The 21,932-nt window shown below is 37.0% G+C and overlaps 1 protein-coding gene across 4 annotated transcripts; it reads left to right on the forward strand.

The window, feature by feature from the left end:
• The first annotated feature begins 3 nt into the window (after positions 1–3).
• EFCAB7 (EF-hand calcium binding domain 7) lies at positions 4–21,695 on the forward strand. Of its 4 annotated transcripts, none has more exons than XM_082766551.1 (15): positions 4–203; positions 1,788–1,843; positions 2,417–2,604; positions 5,208–5,419; positions 5,850–5,936; positions 6,486–6,681; positions 7,348–7,472; positions 10,934–11,075; positions 11,522–11,631; positions 12,567–12,724; positions 12,910–13,043; positions 15,238–15,386; positions 17,350–17,559; positions 19,856–19,963; positions 20,804–21,695. In XM_082766551.1, the coding sequence occupies exons 3-15, from the start codon at positions 2,418–2,420 to the stop codon at positions 20,876–20,878; spliced, it is 1,893 nt and encodes a 630-aa protein (XP_082622677.1). In that variant the 5' UTR covers positions 4–203; positions 1,788–1,843; position 2,417; the 3' UTR covers positions 20,879–21,695. The 4 variants fall into 4 exon arrangements, with proteins under 4 accessions (XP_082622677.1, XP_082622678.1, XP_082622675.1 ...); XM_082766552.1 differs by having other exon boundaries at positions 4–199; XM_082766549.1 differs by lacking the exon at positions 1,788–1,843.
• Positions 21,696–21,932: the final 237 nt, after the last annotated feature.

A 21,932-nucleotide genomic window follows, 5' to 3' on the forward strand; every position in this document is an offset into this window, starting at 1 on the left:
GCCGGGAGGTGCTCGGGGCCCTGGGACGAGCGCGGAGCTTCACCCCTCTGGGGGTCTCGGGGAGGTCGGGCGCTACCCGGCCCCTCAGCGGGCTGAGCGGCTTGGGGCTGAGCAGAGCCCTCTGAGGCCACCGGGATGGAGCTCGTGTGGTGAGGGGAGTCCCGGGAGCTGCCCCCTCAGCCGGCAGCCAGCCCAGGAGGTCGGTAGGTGCCTCGCCGAGGAGGGGACTCCGAGGTCCTGCCACGGGTTTTTGTGTCTTGGGACCTGAGGGGTGCGATCCCGCAGCGCTGTTCTGCCGCCGAGCAGCGCCTCGCTCTGGTTTTTGTCCAAAAGTTCATTTTTTTTTCCGCTCTGGGCCGTGTCCTGCCGGCCCCAAACCTCTCTCCTGGAGCTATGATCTGTTTGTGGCGCCTCTGCCCGTCAGAGCTGCAGCCACGGACCCTTGGCTTGTAGCGGGGAGCCCGAGGGGTTCACGCGAGGGCGCACATTTTATAAACAAGTTGCTGGAAAATTAACATTTCTTCTTCTTTTCCTCCTTGACTTTAACCTACTTGCGTGGTGTGTGTGTGTGTGTGTACCGCTGGTGCTTAATTATAGTGACACCCGTTTGCAGGAACCAGACTGTATCGCGGCGTCCCTGTGGGGTCCTTTTAATACCGGTGTAATATTAAAGTGTCAGGCAGGCGGTCTGTGTATTATAAATAGGGTACTTCATCCATGATAAGTGATTATTATCTTTCTTTCCCAAGTGTAAAAGACCTATATAACTCAAGGAGGTGAGAGTGATTTAGGCCTCCCAAGTAAGGATCCAATGAGTCCTGAAGGGGACCCCGCGATGCTGTTGTCTTGTTGCTGAACTTGAGATATTCAATTTATTATACCGGAATATATTTTCTGAAGTCAACATCGGGTAAAATAATATGAGAGGCTGTTAGACCAACAGTACAGCACGATTTAGTGTCCCTCTGTGGTGGTCTAAAAACCCTGATCACCTTTGGTGGAAGCAGAAAGCTGCTCTTAAAGTTTACTGGCCATTAGTGAGCAAACGATGCTGGTTACTGCTTTGAATCATTTAAAATAATGATTTTTCAAAAATTATTGTACAATTATATTGGTAGCGTTCTTATACTTAAAAGTCCTAAGGCAGTTTTGTACGTGCTTAACTTCAGACTTACATAAGGAACAGAAATAAATAAGTCTTAAAAGTAGGATTAAGCATTTAACTTCATGCTTGATGGGTTAAAATGTTGACCAATTCTACTATTGGCCATTCTTTTTAAGGAGTTATAACTAAAAACAGAAAACAAAAGCCCCTTCTGATATGGGGTGGCACAAGAAAAAAAGCATGTAATCAATTTAATAATTGTGTCACTTTTTAAACACTGAATGTTTTATGGTGTTTATGACGTTACATGGTGTCTCTGCTGAAGCTGTATAAAACTATCCAGTTTTTCAGCTAGTTCAGAAGAGGAAAGTCAACTTTTAGGTGATAGAGGGAATGCTGACGAATACAGTCCAACATAAACACGCTCACCTGCTGTTTTCTCTGGAGGGCAAAGGGGAGTTTTATTCTGCTGCTAACACCAACAAGTGTAATTAGGAGTCCCCCATGACCAAGTCAGTAGTGATCATGCAGCCACAGAGCTCTTGAATACTATCAAGAATGGATATGGTACTTACTTTGTTATTGCTATTTGGTAAAAAAGCTTTTTAAATTAGTCTGTGCTGCAACCTGTGGCCATGCTTAAACTGACATTTTTTCCCCCCAAACCACTCCATTTTTGCAGCTGCTGGTGACCAATAAGCAACAACAAGAGTGGCGCTGGGAGCAAAACAATCATAGGTATGGTATATAGCATTTTTGTTCATTTTCCCATTGTGACAAATCATGCAAAATAGCGGTGAGTTCATCAGAACCAACAAGCGCACTTCTGTACAATTTTTTCCATTGTTTCTGTCATTAGGAGAATGTAGCTAGCATGAGAAGAGTGGAAGTTCTAGTGGAAATACGTTATAAGGACAAGTCCTATTGATTTGTTTCTAAACACAGATAGAAATGGTTTGCATCAGATATGATAACTTGAAAATTTGCTATTATGCTTTCAAATAACACGAACTTGTAATCACTGTGGTGTCAAATGTCTGAAATGAAAATAAAATGCCATAAAAGACAACCTTTTACTGTCAATAACAAACAAATTGTGCATAATGAGTAGCTCAATAACTCAAGCTATTTTTGTTTGCAGATCTCATGGCATTTACCTACAAATGTAGATAAGTATCTCATTTAGGAAATGGGAAGCATTGAGTCTAGATGTTAGGATAATTTGTGCTAATCCATGCAACCGAGGACAAAGAAGACTTATCAAACAGGCAAAAGAGTAACAAATTCTAACTGTGATTGTGTTCTTTACAGAATGGCCAGCAGTCCTGAGAATAATGCGTCCCTCTGTGACCAGAAAGTCACACACTCAGAAAGTCCTCAAGCAAAGAAGTCCCAGCAAGCAGAGGAAGCAATCTTCTACAAGAACTGCCGAGCAGCTTATCTAACTGTTTTAAAAAGCAGTTTAGAAAATATTAAATCAAAAGAACAACTCCGTTTAGGTAATGATTTGATTTTTTTTCCCCCCATAACTGTTGTGTGTGGTGATTGCCATGGGTAGTTTACTAACAGCAGCCAGTAATTCAGCACTGAGAGTGTCCCAGTGCATAAACTCGGTACTTACTTTAAGGGATTTACAGTAGTTTGAGCTAGGGTTCAGATTTCAAGCTTTGGTTTCTGTATCTTTGAAGACATGTCCATCACTTACCTGTTGTAAAACGTGTCACGCAGTGATTTTTCAAAGTTTATAGAAACTACCATTCCTCAATGCTTTTCATTTTCCTCAAATCCTTAATCTTTGTTGCTAGGTGTTGGATGGCTCATGGAACTGGGAATAGTATACAGAGCTTCTCAGCTCTAAATCACCACTGTGAAGGGGCAAAAGTCAATACCAGCTGACAGCTTACAGGGGACCTAAGTGAGTTGTTTAACACCGCCAAATTCAATAGCAGCATTGTTGCTTACATGAGGTGGGCACAGGTTCTGCTGTTGGACTGTGACATTTCTGCAATAGTTGCCTTTCCCTGACACATGATGAAGTGAGTTGACCTCAGTTCAGTTTCTAGTGGACAATTACCCCTATCATCACAGAAAATCACAATGGTAACTGGCATTGAGTGACACAAAGCTTTGCAGACTCGTAGGAGAGGTTTTGTCAGAGGTGTGGATATGATCATTTACCATCCCTAAAGGTAGTCTCACAGAACAGTTTTAAGCTACTTTGAGTAATATGTGAAAATGCTGCCTTTACTATGCCAAATTTTTGTGACCAAATGGATTATTTCAGACATTGGCATTTCCTAAGGATTCTTACTCTTATTAAAATTGCCCATAAGTTAAAGTGTTTCCATAGATTAAATGATTTTTTTTTTTCCCATCTGTATTATATCTTTGTCCTTTCATGAAAAGGATTATTTGTGTTGTATGTAATGGCATGGGATTGTGTTAGAGAACCCATGAAGTGTCTTTCAGTCCTATTTTCTACCTGGAGTTTTGCGGTTATGTGAAAATCATAGCTTACTTTATTGAAAAGAAATGTTTCTAGCCCACAGAGTTGACAAAGAAAGTATGAGACATAAACCTTCAGTTAGATGAAAAGACCCCAAATGTGTCATTTAAAAAGTCATCGTTTTTATTTTGATCTTATGGGTTTTGAGGTACAGCTCATAATGTGCTTGGGATTGTTGATACTGCAGGTTGCTTTCTAAAGTCCTCCTCGTTGATTATGATGCCAGTAAGAGGTATGTGTATTGTGGCATTGCAATCTTTTGTAAGGAAAAACAAGCAATGACTGAAGACAAAACCAAGCTGTGTTATCAAATCATTTAGTTGGATCATAATTCTAGTGACCATGTTTTTTTTTTCTGCATATGTGAGGAAACATTTCTCACTAACTGCTGCATCATCCGTGCCTAAAGTACACGAGGCCTCCACATAAGCCACCTTATGACTTATGACTTAGTGTTGTCCAGGCTTTCTGGGCTGCAATAAAAGTGCTTTTATAACATCCTAACGATAGTTTTGGATAATCTGGATTTTAAAATAGGAGTGGTGTGAACAAGTGTCATCTCTTTCATATATGGTTTGCTTTCATCTCTATCCATATGGCACTTTGTACATACCAGGTGTCTGGGCATTTTGGTTTCAAGGTCAACTCAGAAAGAGCAAGTAGTAGCTCAGGCTCCCAGTCTTTTCAGAGATATAAAAGAATCTGCTTCTTTTAAAATGTGTAACTACTGACAGTTGTTATAGACTTACGTTGCAACTAAAATTCTGGCAATTATCATGAGTGGTTCTACCTTTGAAGCAGCTGTTTGGCTAGTAATCTAAACTGTGCATCATCCACTTAGAGATCGGCCCTGCAGAATTTTACTTGTAGGAGTTTTGCTTTACAGGTAGTAGTTTCATTTCCTGTGTTGTAATGTTACTTGGGGTATTTAGCAGAATCAGTCTGTAAAGAAGTATAAATAAAAAGCTCAGTCGAACTGAACTTTCAAAACTACAAACTTGGGAGGCATAGTGTGTAGCAAGTGCTGATCTCTCAGGTTATATAAAAATACAGCAAATTTGAAGGGTACTCTGTTAAATGTAAGTGAACAGTGTGCTACAATTGCTATGTGCCCAAGGTTAGCATGGGTAAAGATGTAAGCTTTAAGCAAAATAATGGTTCTTGTGATATTTTTCTGTTATTAGAAGATTGCTGTCCGGTTTCTTCCTTTTTCTGTAGAAGAAAGTGGTTCTCAACAGCATGGATGTGTCATCTCTGTGCTGGATCATACGTTGTGAGGGATTATGTAGAATGCAGGCCTAGAAACAGGCACTGCCTGCAGCCAATGTGCTCAGCTGCCCCTCAGGTTGCTCTGAGCTGCCTGGTACTAACCACAGAACTGAAGGCCAGGGAAGGTCACCATCGGTCTGTATCAGTAGAACGCAGGATTGAGATTATAAACAAAACTGTCTTTTAGAGCCAGTTTTCCCTTGGATTGATGGTGCTTAAAAAATAATAAAAAAAAATCTGAACATGGGAAGTGATTAAAGGATGTTTTGAGGTAACTTCTCTACTGACAGCTGGAGTATATACTTAATATTGTGTTTTATTGTTCAGTACTTCAACAGGCTGGAAGAAATCCATCTCAGAAGACAGTTAATAAATACTGGACTTCACAAACAACTACACTGAATTTTGATGATTTTTGTAGTATTTTAAAAGAAGAAACACCAGCCACAAAAACTGAATTGCTTGAGGCATTTAGGAAAATAGACACAGATAACACTGGATATATTTTACACAATGAACTTTATAAAATTCTTACAACAGTAAGTATCAGTTGAAACTTAATATCCATTTGTAGCCGTTAGTAGAGATTTTGGAAATTGGATAGTAAAACTATTCCTGATCAAAAGAATCAATAACTGAAGTGTTTAGTTCTGTTTTCTCTTCAATTTTGGGTCTTATTTTCTGTGGCCATCTATGATCTTTCTTCCATTCCATATAGTCTTTCAGTTGATGACCTGTCTGTCCATTTCAGCAGTTGCTCCTTGATGGAAACTGGCAGAAGGATGTTTTTAATACTTTCTCATATTGCTGAAGCCCTATCTGTACAGCAAAGGAGCAGCAGAAGGGGAAGCACATGTATGTGTCTCTCCCTTGGTTCAGATAGTGCAAATCACCTACCTGATTGATCAATAGATCACCTACAGCATTCACTAGAATCCAAACCTGAGGTTTTTTTGTTTTTAATTGCAGAAAGGTGAAAAAATGACTTTGGATGAAGTGAGTGCTATAACTAACCTAGCCGATTTTAACTGCAGTGGCAAACTCGACTACAAGAAGGTATGGCAAACAGTGATATCATGTGTTCTTGATGTTATGGGAAGTAATGGTATTATCAAATGCAGTACATGTGTTGGTCCAGTGATGACCTTACCCCAGCCCACCATCTCCCTATGTTCTGGAACATGGTTATGTCTTCTGGTATGTATTTCTATTTCCCTTGTTTTTTCTGGCAGGGTAGTGCCCTGGCCATTTTCCTTGCTGCAAGTGAACCTCATGCATTATGCAGAGGCTAAAAGTGCAAAGCCTAACAGCATGGCTGAAAATACAGGTTAAAGGAATGGAAGAATAAAGATGAGAATTGAAAGCAAACTTAGCTAACTTATGAGGATTGTTGTGTGTGTGTAATATTTCACAATTCTTTGTACAGGGGGACAATATGTACAACATGTATATGTTGAGCATCTAATTTTCAAGATGCAGCATCTTATCGATTACTCTGACAGCATCTCTATGCAATGACTGACATTTGGTTACTAATGTTACATCTTAATTCTTAAAACTGAGAAAGAATGTTTTGCTTACCAGATTACCTTTCTTTGTCCCAAGTTCTGTGACTTATATATGGCAACCAGTGAGCAGTGCTGCAAGACTGCACTAGAGAAACTGGAAATTGATGGTCGATTGAAGCGTCAGCAGTTTGGAAGTGAAGGTGAAACTTCGACTGATGGGATCACGCTGCCAGTATTGAAACCATCACCAAAAATCTCCAGGAAGACTGATCACAAACTAGCACCAACAAAAGGTATTTATTTTTCGTAACAGGAGCTTTCATTGTTTTAGAGATCGTGTTCTGGGTCAATGAGCAGTTGAGTATTTGCTCTAATTTTTCTCAGATTAGCGAGGCTGTTGTCAACTAACATTCATTTCTACTGTGGCTAAATGTCCACAGTTACTTTTTATATGGAGTCTATACTGTTTAAGTTACTTCAGTTCTAAGAAATACTAAGGAAGTGCACAGATGACAAAACAGCAGTGCGAACTGAATGTACGTAGCTAAATCAACAACTGTACTAGCAAAGTTGCTCGAACATAAGGAACCAGAAAGTAAAGGCCTGGAAGTAATTGCTTTGGGCAACTGTGCATTTGAAGCAGGTTAAACTTATCCACTTAGGATAGATTTACCTTGATTCCAAGGTAAATGGAATCCCGTGGTAACAATTTCTTGTCCTTCAGGCAGATTTGGATTCCAAGGTTCTCCATTTGTATGCCCATTCACCTGGGATGCACAGTCAGGGAAGTAAACACGTTTGGTTAATGAATGATTGTGTTAAATTATTGTAAGGGAAGTCAGTTTATCAGATTGAAGTTCTTGTTACTCAATTTTTTTTCTGTCTGTGTAAGGTTTTATGACAAATAGCAGTAGAGGTGGGATACAATCATGCAATAATAACTAAATATCTGTTTATAGGTGACAGCAGAACTCCTTCAAGACCCTTATCAGCTCAAGGTTGCAAAGCATCCGTTTCTTCCACTATCAGCATGGATGCCAGTAGCAACAGAAACACAAAGCTAATTGAGCCACACACAATAAAGGTATCATGTAAGCTAGTCCTACTGAGATTATTCTGTTTTCCTCTAGGCACATATGTTACTGCATTTTAAATAAGAAACTGTTTTTCTCTGATTTTTAGCTTATGTTTTATTAACAGTTTGTCAAGGGCAGCTATAAACTATCAAGAGGTTTCCTGATACGTGTTATTACTAACATTTTTATATACTGTTGGTTTTGCTGACACCTAATTATTGAAAATAATTTTTCAGGTGTGAAGGTTTAATAGAACAAAGTGTGTTTTTTATAAATGAAACCACTGTTGGATAAAACGTTTAATGACTTTTTGAGAAATTTAAAATTGAATAATTTATTAGGTTGGTGAGAACTTTAAATGCTTAAGTAGTCTGAAAGATTGTGTATCATAAACCTTTATATGAAAGGTAATTGGAAATAAATAACAGATCTCTGAGCATATTCAGTTTGCTGGGCATTAATTTGTAAATATATGCTGTAGCTTGAAAATATAGATTTTTAGTTAGACTAATATGTTCTATCAGTATTTTCTTTTAAATAAATCACTCATTCAATATAATTCCTGTGGGAGAAAGACAACAAAGTCACTTTGCTAAGTCAATATTTGTAGAGTGTTAATATTGATCTTTTTCCTTTGTTTTCCCTTTCTCGACTGAACCTTTACTAGTTTTCTTTCAACAGAAAATAATAGCTGTAGAAATATAAAACATTAACTGGAAACTGCTAGGATACATTAAAAATGTGCACCTTGAGACCTCTGTATAAAAGGAAAAAAATGGTTATGACCACATAGTATAACTGCTGCTAGAAAACTGAACTGATTGTTCTCATGAGTTACATTTTTGTTTCAAATAACAACTCTGTATTTGTTATTGAACTCTGAAGTCCTTTATATCTTCGGCATTGCCATACAGTGACATTTGTTCTATATTAAAATTTAAAAACATAATCTCAAAGGAATTTTTTGCAGTCTGTTTAGGTATCTGGACCTCCATGCAATTTAACCTGCAATTTCACCTTGTTCAAACATGATATGTAGTATATAAAACCATTGCACAGTTTCCCAATATTGGATCCCTCTTGCTTTGTACAAGCCAGTAAGAACTGCCTTGAAAAAAAGCAGCTGCGGATATTGAATACTATTGACAAGCATCATATAAAAATTAAATCAATCAATAAACATGAATAAGTTTAAATTGAACTGCTAAATATGTTCACCCTAACTATTAAGGATCCAACACAAGCTCTGTCAAAATCAATGAACTTATTATACACAATAAGTCATTTGAGCTACGGATTGGAACCTAGAGCCCCCAGATTCTTCTTTTTTATCTTATATGTAGAAAATATATTTATTCTGCAAGTTAAGTAAGAACAGCTGTAGAAATTTAAAACATTAACAGGAAACTTCTAAGAAGTGTTAAAAATGTGCACCTTGAGACCACAGTATAAAAGTATGTAGAAAAAGTAATTTTTTTTCTGCAGTTCATGTGTCTTTTGGGGACAAGAAGTAAACATTGTGTGGATGCCCCATCCCTGGAAGTGTTTAAGGCTAGGCTGGATGGTGCTTTGAGCAACCTGGACTAATGGAAGGTGTCAATGCCCGTGGCAGCAGGGTTAGAATTAGATGATCTTTAAGGTTTCTTCCAACCCAAACCATTTCATGATTGCCATTGTGAAGTTGGACTGATTCCAATTTCATTTCTCTGGCAGAAGATTACAGTGAAAGTCAAAATATGATGAACATCTACACTTAAACAGTTCAAAACCCATGGAATATGTTCATAGCTCTCCTCTCCTCTCACGCCATTTTGTACATCCCTTATATATTATTTTTTTTCCCTGAAAGAAAATAGGTTAGAATAATTCAGGTTGAAGAGAACTTCAAAGATCATCCAGTCCAACACACAATCATCATTTAGCTCCCTACATTTACATCCCTGTTACTAGTTTGACATGGATAATTTAGAGAATATAGCACCACCTGATGCTCTCTGCAAGGATAACAGTTTAATATTTGGTTTCTAACACATTGTCAAACTCTTACTTAACTGTTTTGATAGAATTTCTGTAGAATTTGGTGGCAAAACTCTGGGCCAGGGCTGAAGGTTCTTAAATTTATGAGTAATGAATTTAAGTAATGAGTAATTTATATTCTTAAGAAATGTATATATATATATACATAGCTATATTATATAAGAATACATAAATATTCTTAAGAAATGTAGAGTTCTGAGTGGAGAAATAAAAATTGAGGATCAGAGCTGCATCTGTTACCAACTGTGTTATTTGGCATCCTGGGTATAGGTGCATTAGCAAAGTCCAGTTCTTGCCTGACACCTTTAGGTCATAGCCTGCAAAGTACCACCAACTGTGAATGCATTGCAGTGAGGACTAACTTTTAGAGCTGTGAAATGAGACATGGCACTCTGATGAAGACTGGCCTTAAATTGAGTTAGGTAGGAGTCAGTCTCCTTACTGGGAGTTGCGTGCAGACTTTCTGCAGACCCCCACGTTTTACAAGCTCACTTCTGATATCTGGGTTAATTTAGCTCTTACACTGAACACTGCATAGATAAGTACAGCCACCTGGACAGAGCTCTCTGCTGAGATTACACCATGTTCTTCTGCTAGGCTGTGCTCAGAAACTTAATTTTCCATTGCTAGGAAAGTAACTGGAAATAATGGACTTAATCAAGGCCAAGGAAGTAAAATCAAGGATGTCTTCCGTTCTTTGAGGCATACAACATGTCTATAAGGACTTTATTTTTCTTTTGCTAAATAATATTTGAATTTGAAAATAGTGACTTACTGTTTAAAAAAAAAAATAAATTTGAAGCTTGTAGCTGTTTTAACATTTTAGCAAAATGATGGCTTCTCTAGGAACTGTACTATTCACAAACGCTGCTATCTTCTGCACGTGGCTGTCCAATGGCTTTAACAGAAGTCAAGAAGAATCACTTCTTTTTACGAGTACTTCTGTTTGGCACTCATCTGAGCAATAACTCCTCATTGTTCAGCTAATCAGTTTTTTTTTTTTTTTTGCTTGCTTGTTTGTTGGTTTTTGTTTTGTTTTGTTTTTTGCTTGATTGGTCTGATGGAAGTAAAGTAACAAAATTCCAGTGTTTCAGTGATAAACCACACAACTAGACAATTTCGTGAATACAGTTTGGTTCTTATTGGCAATTCAAATTTAATTTCAACCATTAGGGCTTTGGGGTAATCTGTACATTTTTTTTTTTTTAAGCATTTTCATAAGCAAAGCAATGTTACTTACTGATACACAAAACCTGACTATGAAAAGGACTATGCGAGAAAATTCATTTTAAAAAAGAGCAGAAGATCAGTGCTACACCTTGTGGTGAATTTTATGCAGCATTCATTAAATTATCAAATCAATATGTTTCAGAAAAGGAGTCTTTATTTTGATAAAAGATCAAGGCAACCCTTGTGTTTGTTTGGTTTCCAGGAATGGCAATGTGCACAATCCAGAGGATGCTTCTACTTAGAAGAAGATGGTGAAATCATTAGTCACAAATACAGGTTGCACATACCTCATAGGTCTACGGTGTGTATTACTATCAAGCCTTTAAACATTCGTCAGGTAGAAGGTAAATGTATTTGTATCTCTTCAGAGCAATTTCCTCTCTAAAAAAATATTTTTTTTTTCCTCCTGCTAATACAACTTTCCTTCTATCTCTCACAGTATTTTGTTATATATTACGCTTATTGCAAAACTTTTATAAATTTTGCAATATTTTTAAAATAAAAAAATATTTTATAGAACTTCAGAAGAGAGTATGATGTAAGTTTTTCCTAAAATCCTTAATTGCAAATATCTGGGATCAAGAAACCTTAGTATAAAAAGTAGTAATGCTCTACTAATTGTAGAAAACATTGAACTATATAATAGATTTTTTATATTATTACATTAACAGGGATCAATGCTGTAAATACAATAGAAATATTAATTTTGGAATTCCAATACAAAACAAAGCAAAACTTCTTTTTTTTTTTGAAATGTAAAGCATTTGTTTTGGGGTTATTTTTCTTTTAGGAAAATCTTGTCATTGGTTGTCAGTGGATACAGCTTTGTATGTTCTGAAGGAAAATGAAACCCAAGAAAATCTACAGCTTGTGAGCTTTACTGAGCAACAAAACAAAGAGGTTAGGTGTTTCTGTTATATTCCTATTTTATTTTTTATATCTTCAATGTATCTGTTTTTGCTGCATGGGAGTCCTTATATGTTGGCAAGGAATTCAAAACTGTACTTAATCAGGCTAAAAAAGAGAGCAGAAATGTTGTTCTGTGCTTGTTCATTTTCAAAATGGACAGAATTTACACAAGGTATTATGTAACACTGTCTTAGTTATTACCTTTGGATGGGGTGAATTGAAAGCCACATGTTTGGAATTTTAATGAAGTTCATGTAGGGGAAGTAGTGTGTTGGCAAGTGTGGCCAAATTACTGGTTATCCGTATAACTGTGGAAGCTCAGTTGTGTTCGTATAAATGCAAAACCAAAGGTAATATTTGTTACAATTCCCTTTTATTTTCTTTCTGCTTGAAATATATAAGATCTTAAACTTCATGGTGCATAGAACATTCTGACACTATAGCAGGAAGAAGGGAGGAGAAGCAACTGGTACTCAGAAAGTATTCAACTTGCTTCTTAAACCCCAAGTTGCTTGTGAATTTTTACATAGTGATTTGCTAGTTTGAACAAACCTGATAAATCAGGGAGGAAATGAACTCAGTGGGTTTTGTCAGCCTGTTTCTGACTGCTTTTGTTTTGAAGTTTAAGATTTGTAAAGAGTTACAGATCTGAAAAATGATAGGACTGCTATTAGACATTTATGGTAACAGTTGCTCTCCTCTCCTTTCTCGTCCCAAAAATCTCCTAACTTTTATTGCAGCTAGGAGATTCACTAGTTTTGGGTCTTCAAAATGACATCACACGGCATCTTACTGTAGACATTTTTTTTAGGAAAGAATCTAGCATTACCAGTGCTTTCAAGTAATTAATCACTTTTGTTTGACTATTATTTGTAATAAAGGAAGGTATCATTTGAGAAGTAACTTAGATTTCTTTTTAAGAGCAGATGTCTGGATGGAAAGGGGAGCTTGCATCAGGATTTTACTGGCTACTCCCATTCACAACGGGCTGTAGGCTGAAGAAGGTGAAAACACAGATTACTGGAGAAGCAAAACTGGTGTATAGAGGTGAAGACAGTGAACTAGCTCTTACCAAAGAGTGCCAGTGAGTCATTTTCTCAAACAGGCATAGTAACTGCTACAGAAGTATGCACTGTAAATAACATCTAGCTTTTTAGTAGCTGTACGTTACTAAAATACTGTTGTAAACTGAATAGCTATCAACAATATTATGAAACAGTAGAAAAAATTCAAGTATTTGGAAATAGTTCTGCCTTTTTCGTCTTTCAGAGCAGCTTTATTGGATATATTTGAAACAATTGATTTGGATGGAAACGGCCTCCTGAGTTTGGAGGAATACAATTTCTTTGAGCTGAGAACTAGTGGTGAGAAATGTGATGAGGAAGCGTGGGCTGTATGTAAAGGTAAGTTTGTTGCTGCACTTGATACAACTAATTAGGGCTATAAATCTACTTGCAACCTGTCTGTAGCACCCTACTATGTGTAAAGTGGTATATAGTGTGGAAGGGCTGAGTATTTTGTAGCCTATATTAAGAACAGGAGAGGGAGTCTGTCTGGGAGTGTAGTGATAGGACAAGGAGTAATGGTTTTACACTAAAAAAGGGTAGCTTTAGGTTACATATTAGGAAGAAATTTTTTACCATTTTATGATACTGTTCTCTTCCCCCCTCTCCCCCCTTTTTTTTTTCTTCCTTTTCCAATCTCCTGTCCTTTGTTCTGCTTTGTTCTGGTTTGTGTGCCACTGACCTATTAAGAAAATTCTTCCCATTGCTAATTGCAAAGTTCTGTAAGTTAAAGATGTTGTGGCTGCCAAAAAGCACAGGTTTTCTAATCACAGATCATATAGAGAATTGGGCTGTAACAGGTATTTATTGATTCAATTTCCTTTCTGTAGTTTAAGCTGATATTGCTTTCATATCTCACAAGGTGTTGAGAGGGACATTTAATCATGTAAGATGCTTACAAAGGCATCTAGAGCTTATTATGGTTGCTTAGAAAATTAGACATTAGAAAACACCTATTTCAACTATACATTTTTTCAGATATAAGCAGTTTTTTCATTGGAAATCTGTCTTTCAAAGGTTCGTATACGGTGTGTCAGTTTGTCCATGGTGTGCTATATGAGTGCTGGGAGATTTCTGAGGCTTCCATGAGTGAGACGGGGAAGCTGACAGATAGCTGAGCTTCTTCCAGCTGTACTTTGTTTTCTGTCTGCAGATACATCTCGTCGATGTTACTGGACATCCTGCCAGCTTGCAGGAGCAGCGTTGGGCCACAAATGTCAATTTTGAGAAAAAAGGAATTCTGTGGCATCGCAAAGGCCTTAGAATTGACATATTCACCTCATAACAGGGCTAGGAAAATATAACCAGCAGTGACCATAGGCTGCCCTGGTAACACAGCGTGTAGAAGCAGTGGTTTCAAAGCATTGACAGTTTAGCTGAAGTAACTGGACAAACTGGAAATTTCTAAGGCATTGTACGAAATCTAGAAGTTCCTGTGTAAAATACACTTTTTCTGCAACCTATGTCTGAAATGCCAGTGTGGCACATCACATACCTGCCCATAGCATCTGTTAGAGACAACTGCTTTGTAGCCTATGACACATGGATTAATTTGGGCCTGAGATCTGGCAAGTTCTGCCAACTGTTTCTCCCCAAATCACTCAAAGATATTGGAGGTTTTTCCCAAATTATGGAAAGATCATACAAAAATACTTTTCTATAAATCAGTTTCTCTTTCACCCCTTTCCATGTTATTCCCCACTTGGTTGCTTTGTCAGTGTTACGCATTTGTGAACTAGTCTTAATGTGAGTAGGAGGGGGGTGTGGGTGTGTGAAGGGTGAAAGAGGGGAAAGAAGAGAATATGGTGAATGCATTACCAGGTCATTAATCAGTTGAAGGGTTCAGACGAATATCATAAATCTTGACACCAAAGTTCAAGCCATTTATTACAGCATCTGTACCCTTAGATAGATTTATTAAATTGGTAATCCCTTTTTAATAATATATAGTAAAGATTTAGCATTGTTATGAAGATGAGAAAACCATTTTTAAAAATCCTTGACACAAGGACATTTCAATTATGTGTTTGCTGACATTAGAGTGGTCAATCTACCATATTCTATCAAGAGAGGGCTGTTAGGATTACTGGCATTTTATTGCTTTTTAAGAACTAAGTAAATCATTTCTATATCAAGGACCTCAAGCGCTAAGGGTGCTGGCCCCACCAGACTTTCATTTTCCATTCCTGATATACCCTATTCTGCAAATCTCAGCCACAACAGATACTGCTGGCAAATAAATAAATAAAACGATAAGAATTATTTCTGTTTCAAAACCTCACCCTCTCTTAGGTAATACAAGGGGCCAGCTGTTTCTTGTCGTTATCTAAAACCCGCAGCGAAGCTCTGCAAAAACCATGCGTCTTATCTAGGGCATTCTTTCCCAAATCATGTTTGGACAGCCTGAGGCTGCTAGATGGCTCCCTCTTGGAGACCTCATTAACATTAAGTGGGAGTTTGGCTTTGGAAAGACAAAGGGTGTTTGCAGAGAGATCAGACATTGAAGTGTTACCTTCTGTTTCTTTTTGAACAGAGAATTTTGATATGAAGAAGAATGAACTAACAAGACAAGGATTTTTGGATCTGAATCTCATGGAAGCCAATGACCGTGAAGGGGATCCTAGTGACCTTTGGGTCACTTTATTGTCGCTGGGCTACAATAAAGCATTAGAAATGACAGAGGTATGATAGCTGTATAGCAAAAGTAATTGCTTCACATACAACCTGCTGCACGTGTTTAATTGCAGGATTGTTTATTTCCATCATAAATTGATTTCAGTAGTTCAGTGATTCAGTGCAAGCACTGCTAATACAGGGTTTATGCTAAGACTTTCAGTAAATATTCATTCTGTTTCTTAGGATAACCCTAGTATTGTTGAAATAGAGAATTCACCTTCTGTCTTAGAGAAAGTCAGTATTTTGTGGATTGTACAGGAAGGAATCTTCAACAGGTTATACCTGTTGAAAGAATCCACATACCTTGTTGGTGAGCAGTAATAAGAAGACAGTGACCTGGCAGAACTGTGACCTGTCAGCAAACCTACAAAATGCAGGACTTGCTCTATGTAAAATAGTTCTGTTATGGCTTGGGCCAGCAAAATAAGCAAACAGTCGTAGGGTCATAGAATATCTGAGTTGGAAGGGACCCACAATGATCATCAAGTCCAACTCCCACCCTCTCAGTGTAGAACCTTTTCCTGATATCCAGCCTGAATATCCTGTCACAATATAACAGAAATGTTACTGTAATGCAAACAACTTGTTACTGCTTATAGTAACTTGGAAATTAATACAGAAACATCAGATGGAGAACAAGGTGACTAGAATGGATTTAGAAAGTATTGGAGTGTGTTGTGTTGAAGAGGATAAGTTTGTTTTTAACATGATTAAGTTAAAAATTTTCAGACGTGGCTCACTGTTGCCTTTCACAACTGTGTCTGAACATGTTTAACATAAAATTTTAATGAAAGGGCTTTGGGTTGCATACCATTTACTTAATGAACCAGGTATTATTTCTTTATTTTTTCTGTGTGCTTATCAGCGTTTTTTTTTTAAGCACTATCAGTGTTGGCATTAATAGTTCTTACTAAAGAAATAAGATGTTTTGAATGAAGAGGGAAAAAAAATATGAAAAATTCATTAAAAACATTAAATGTGTAGATAATTTCATAATTCATTTTTCCCTCCAAGAAAAGCTGGCTTCAGTGAAAATCCAGACATCATGGTGAATGATTATGTAACAGGTAGCACTTTCTCTTTTTCCTGCAAGTATGATCAACATTGCAAGTACAAAACTGTCTTTCTGCATTTAACCCATAAGAGGGAGCTATCCTCTAAGAAAGAAGATTTTTGAGGAGGTTTTTATCAAGTTAGATATATCTTGTAGATATATTGTCCTTATTATTAACTGTGGTTTATGGCTATAGTTTTTGCTTTCTAAAGGAATACAGAGCTTTCTGAATGCTTTAGTTTTTCATTTAAAAATGTGTATCTACTTAACTTCTGTCTGTAATTTAACCTCTTAATTCCTGGATTTTTGAAGACTTAGTATCTGTTATTTCAGGAACATTGAGCCTAACAAGTTCAAGACAGTACTGAAAAATCCTAGCAGGTCCAAGGTCCAACAGCTTTTTGAAAGAAACCAAGCTGCTATTACTTAGTCTAGGAAAATTCAAACTCCTGTTTGTTACGCATACTGTTCTTAGCCAAGATATGGTAAGAGCAGAGTGCTTAATGCAGCATTGCAGATATTTTAAATCTGTGTGAAATGGCACAAATAGCAACAGTGTGACAGGTAAAGCAGACAGTTGTATTTTGGACACTGACGTTCATATGTCATCTTAATTCCTATATATTTTGGTAATTGAGGAAGGGTTGGTTATGTTGGAGTGGAAGGCATCAAACTGCTTGTTTATTGACTGTACTGTAACTGGCATGAAGAACATTCATCTGTCCTTACCTCACGATACATTTAAAATATCACCACAGCTTCAGGTTTTGAAATTTTACTATTCAGTGACACAGTTATGTTTGGATAATTTCTCTTCAGAGCATATATGCAAATACTTATGAGCTATGGATGAAAATCTGAAGGGAAAAAACGAGGGTAAATTAATGATAAAACTCTTTTTTTACTCCATTGCAGGCATGCCCCTTTGTCATTGACATCTATGCAGAAAAATGCAAACCCAGAATTAAAGCCATATATCTAGAGGCAGGCAGCTGGCAACTCAACAGGGCTATTTGCAAGTCTGTTGCTAATAAAGGAGATGCCAAAGTAATGGATGGCTGTGAAAACATAATTGTCTATACCTACAGAACGGGCACGCGAATCACTTCTGTCATTGAAAATAAGGTATGGCATGATACTTCTGTAAGTTACTTTGTGTTAATTTCCATGATTGTTGCTCTTCTTCCCTCTGTGCTTCATTTCTGAGAATTACATTTTCCGATAGCAAGTTACTATATCTAGTTAATTTAAAAATAACTATGTGCTTGATACAAATTTCTTTTTGAGATATGACTCAGTTCAAAAGTCTCAAAAGTTCCAATGTTTTTGGAAAGGACAGTTCATGGTAATGAGGTTCTATTAGCAGTGCAGAATATTTGTCTTCAAATTTCAGTTTTTCAATATTTTGATGATTTTTGGAGACGGATTTATAATAGAACACAAATACTACTAAGAACAGGGAATAGAATTATAGAAAGAGCAAAGACTACAGCATTTATATTTTCAGTGTTTATGGGAAAGTGATTTGCACTGATTGTGTTTCAGAGGCATATTGTGAAAGAATTTTTAATTTTCTAGTCTTACAGGTCTACTTCACTATTAATCTCTGCTAACAAATATAAATCCAGGCAAAAGTGGCTGGTGAGATGCAGAGATTTTAAACCTTTTTGCATAGATCCTAGTGGATGTTCCATTCATTCTTAATTTCATTAGAACAGGAACCTTGAGTAAATAAATGCCATTTTTATTTGAGTAAATAAATGCCAGTAAGATGCTAAATTTGCAATGCTTTAAGCCTTAAAAGTTCACAGAAAGAAGTGTATTTTTAATTGGGCAGACACACAAAAGGGTGTGGTTTGGTGGACTAATATTAGGACTGAATGCTGAGGCTCTCTGGAACCACAGGTTTAGATGTGCACTTCGCCCTTTAGGGTAGATATACTGGAGTTATTTATATGTTTGGGGATATGTCAGAGAAGGAGACAAGCTCTCTGCTGAGGAAACTGGATGCTGTCTGGTTAAAATCACTGACCGTTACCATTTACACCATTTCATAAATAGCTCTGCTCTGCATTGAAGCAAATCTCATCAGAGAATTTGCTGGCTGGAGACTTTTTGTATTGTAAACATCTGGAAAGAAATAATAAAAATGAAGTTTCATGCATCTGCCTTCTTCTAAGTTTTCCACAGTGTAAGCAGTCTGATCATGCCCTCAGTTATTGTGCTGGTGATTTCCATGGAAATAATTGTGTCTTTGTTATTCTGTAATTAAATTAAGAAAATGTACTATACAGGGTGTAGTAGCATGTCCTTAGGCCACGAGTCTGCATATTGCCTGGGGTAAACTGGTGGTTAAAGAATTTTCCATCACCTCAGCTTTCAGTTTTATATATTGGATCCTTCTGGGAAGCATTTGCACACCTTTAGTAAGAGTGTCTGTTCTTTCAGTGGCTGTAATTTATTAATTAAGTCGAGATATTTTTAAAAATCTCTGTTAAGGTTAGCTGCTTTTCCCAAGGGAGAGTTAGGATCAAACCACGAGCAGCAGATTGTGATGGGTCACATCCTGACAAGAATCTCTTACAAATACCTGTGTCTGGTGTGTCTTTGATTTGGGGCAGTCCAAGTGGTCATTTATTTATGAAAGAAAGTGAAATAGGAAGGGTGCTCCTACTCCTTACGCTGGTCATTTAACGTCAGTTGTTAGGAGCCTCGTCTCCACTGAATGCCTACATGGTTGGTGAGAATTTAAGAACATATAATATGAGCTCCTGAGGAAGTGGTGTTTTGCTGGAGGGATAGGATTTTTGAAAAGCAGAATGGCTATACCATATCACATAAAGATTATTTTAAGTCAGTGCCCTGCCTCAAAAAATGTCCTGCAGGGGATATTGCAAGTATAAAAACTGGGCAAATCTAGCGACGCTTCTCCAGATCACAGTCCTAGCCACTAGTGATGTGCAACTCAAGGACTACTTGAGACAGAAATGTGTTCTTTGTGCTTAAAAACCCTCCACATTTTTTTATTATTATTTTTTGTATTTATTTATTATTTTTTGTAAGAACTTGTCCAGTCATCTTTTGAAATTATGTAAAGTTTTAGCATCTGTAACACCGTATGGCAAATAGTTGTCTCACTTAACTGTGTTCCCAAGTTGCACCTTCAAAAGTGCTGAAGTTAATTCAATCAGTCTTAAGTGGCTTTTGAGAATGGGTCTGGGCTCTGATGATGCTGAGGTACATTTGAAATTTTTACTCTTCAGAGAGAATAGCCGTCAGCATCCTGAAAGTCCTCCTATCCTGTAAAAATAGCATCGTTGAGGAAGTAAGAGCAATGTGTGATTGTTACATAAAGAGCAGCCACTTAACCTTTAAGGCTAATGGGCTTCTTCATGGTTTTTTTTTCTTTTTTCACTTGCAGTCTGAAAACAAAGTGATAATTCATGTCAACAATGAGCAGAGTAAGAACTGCCTAAGTAACAGGGGACTTACCGTTTTTGCTGTGGAAGTGGCACCAAAATCCATGACGGTAAGATTTTTCTAGTTTAGCCAATTCAAAATCTGAGCAAAAAGCAAAAATCATGGGACATCCTTACAGTTTCCTTTTGCAAGTGGAGAAGTCTGTCTTCATCACCAGTACAGATCAGATACAGCTCTTGATATTGCAGAGCTGCATGCGTGTTTGATGTATCCATGTTTCCCAGTGCAGATTGCTCTATGTAGCTGTTCAGTTTTTCACACATGCATTGAACTGAAACAGGCACATGTGCCACTTACTGATACTTTTTTAATATTATTTTTCTGAGGCTGTATTTTTTTTACTTAACCAATTTATATTTAGGTATATAGATGGCTTTGAGAAGCACAACAAGCATGTGCTAGTCAGAGGCAAAAATATGGTGATATTTTTCTTTATTCATTTATGAAGAAAATATAGTTTTAATTATTCTAAAAGTATGCCCTCTCCCTTTCAAAGAAGAGGAATCCGAACAATTTTGTATTTCACAGCTTTCTAGTGTGGATGCATTCAGATCCACCTTAATCAGTCTCAAGACACTGGCAGGGTATGGGCCTATTTTATTATTGCTACTGACAATTTAGATATCTATAGCCTGCTCCTGTAAGTTGTTTTATTAATTTTAATTTCTGCTTCATTCAGCACAAATTGTAGGCTCAGCATCCCTTGCGGATTTTTTGCTGTCATTAAATTAAATACTAAGCTCTCTTTAGAGATGCTGAATGTTTGTCATTTAATGTTTGTGATATAAGTTCTGAAGCACTTAATTTTGCTTCTGTAGTATTTTAGGTATCATACACACAAATCTTCAATAAACATCCATTTCACCTATGTTTTCTCTCTTGTATACAGGTTTCTCAGCATGTGATGCCGCTGAACGAGCAGGAAGAATGGCTTTACAATTGTGTACATTCCCTTTTACGTTAAACATTCTGGTTAGAGAGCTGTTTCTTGGCAGTGTTCAAACTAAGCCACGATTTTTTTTTTTTTGGCTCCTTCTCCTGGACCATTTCTAGTCTTGTCCTTCTCCAAAGCTGGCTGCTTCTCAGAGCTTCATTTGTTAAAGCCAATGAATCACATAAGTACTTATTTCTGGTATCCCACTTTTGCTAATGGCTTTTAAGAAACATGAATAGCAATAGCATAGGGACAGAATAACTGTAAGTATGTAAAATCCTTTTTACATGGACAGAGTAAGATATTGACATACTGCCTAATGAAATACATTGGCATGAAAACGTTGAGAGACAATAAAAGTGAGTACTGTTCGGTAATATAGCTGACAGTTGTAACATAATTGTGCTTTATAAGGGCTAGTTTCCCGAAGTATGCCCTTATTTTCTGTAATATGTAAGGTAGCTCCACATGCTGGAGCTGCTTCACTGAGAAAAAACTTTTGTTAAATCGGTCTGATGGATTCCTAATTCAACACTCCTGTGATTTTTATGTGAGAAATATAAAGAGGTGGGGTTCTTTAATCATCTGGTAAAGGATTTGATTTTTCCCTTTTTTATATTATTTTATTTTATTTTTGTAACCTAATAATACTTACCTTACTCTTGTTCTAAATGATTACCAACTGTTTTTATATTCTTTTATATAAAATAAAGTCTGGCTTTTCACATGTGATAAGGAAATAACATTCATTGAGGAGGGCAATTTTATTTTGTGCTCCTGACTGTTAACTGCAATTAATTATTTCAAAGGTAGCTGAAATAAGGAGGCTAAAGTTCACTAATATAGGCTGCAATAGAAATGAAAAACAACTTTGAGTTACTAAAAGTATCTGGGCTGTTATGTTTTTCTAGTTCCTTTAAATGTCTGTTAATGTAAAAAATGATGACCCTGGTCACTGGGTGCTTAAAAAGTGCTTGAGTTTAAAATAGCCATTAAATGTATGTGACCTCATCTGCAAGGGCAGCAAGAAGTCCAGAAAAGCTATATTTATCTGCCAGCGACTCCTGCACTCTGGTGTTCCTCT

The sequence above is a fragment of the Aythya marila genome (assembly GCF_965140915.1).
Source record: "Aythya marila genome assembly, chromosome: 8".
Classification (NCBI taxonomy): domain Eukaryota; kingdom Metazoa; phylum Chordata; class Aves; order Anseriformes; family Anatidae; genus Aythya; species Aythya marila.

Excerpts from the sequence above, each read along its gene's own strand:
- EFCAB7 (XM_082766551.1), top strand. The coding sequence starts at position 2,418 with ATGGCCAGCAGTCCTGAGAATAATGCGTCCCTCTGTGACCAGAAAGTC. Across the intron at positions 5,937-6,485 it reads GCAAACTCGACTACAAGAAG|TTCTGTGACTTATATATGGC; the intron begins GTATGGCAAACA and ends CTTTGTCCCAAG. Across the intron at positions 7,473-10,933 it reads TTGAGCCACACACAATAAAG|GAATGGCAATGTGCACAATC; the intron begins GTATCATGTAAG and ends TTTGGTTTCCAG.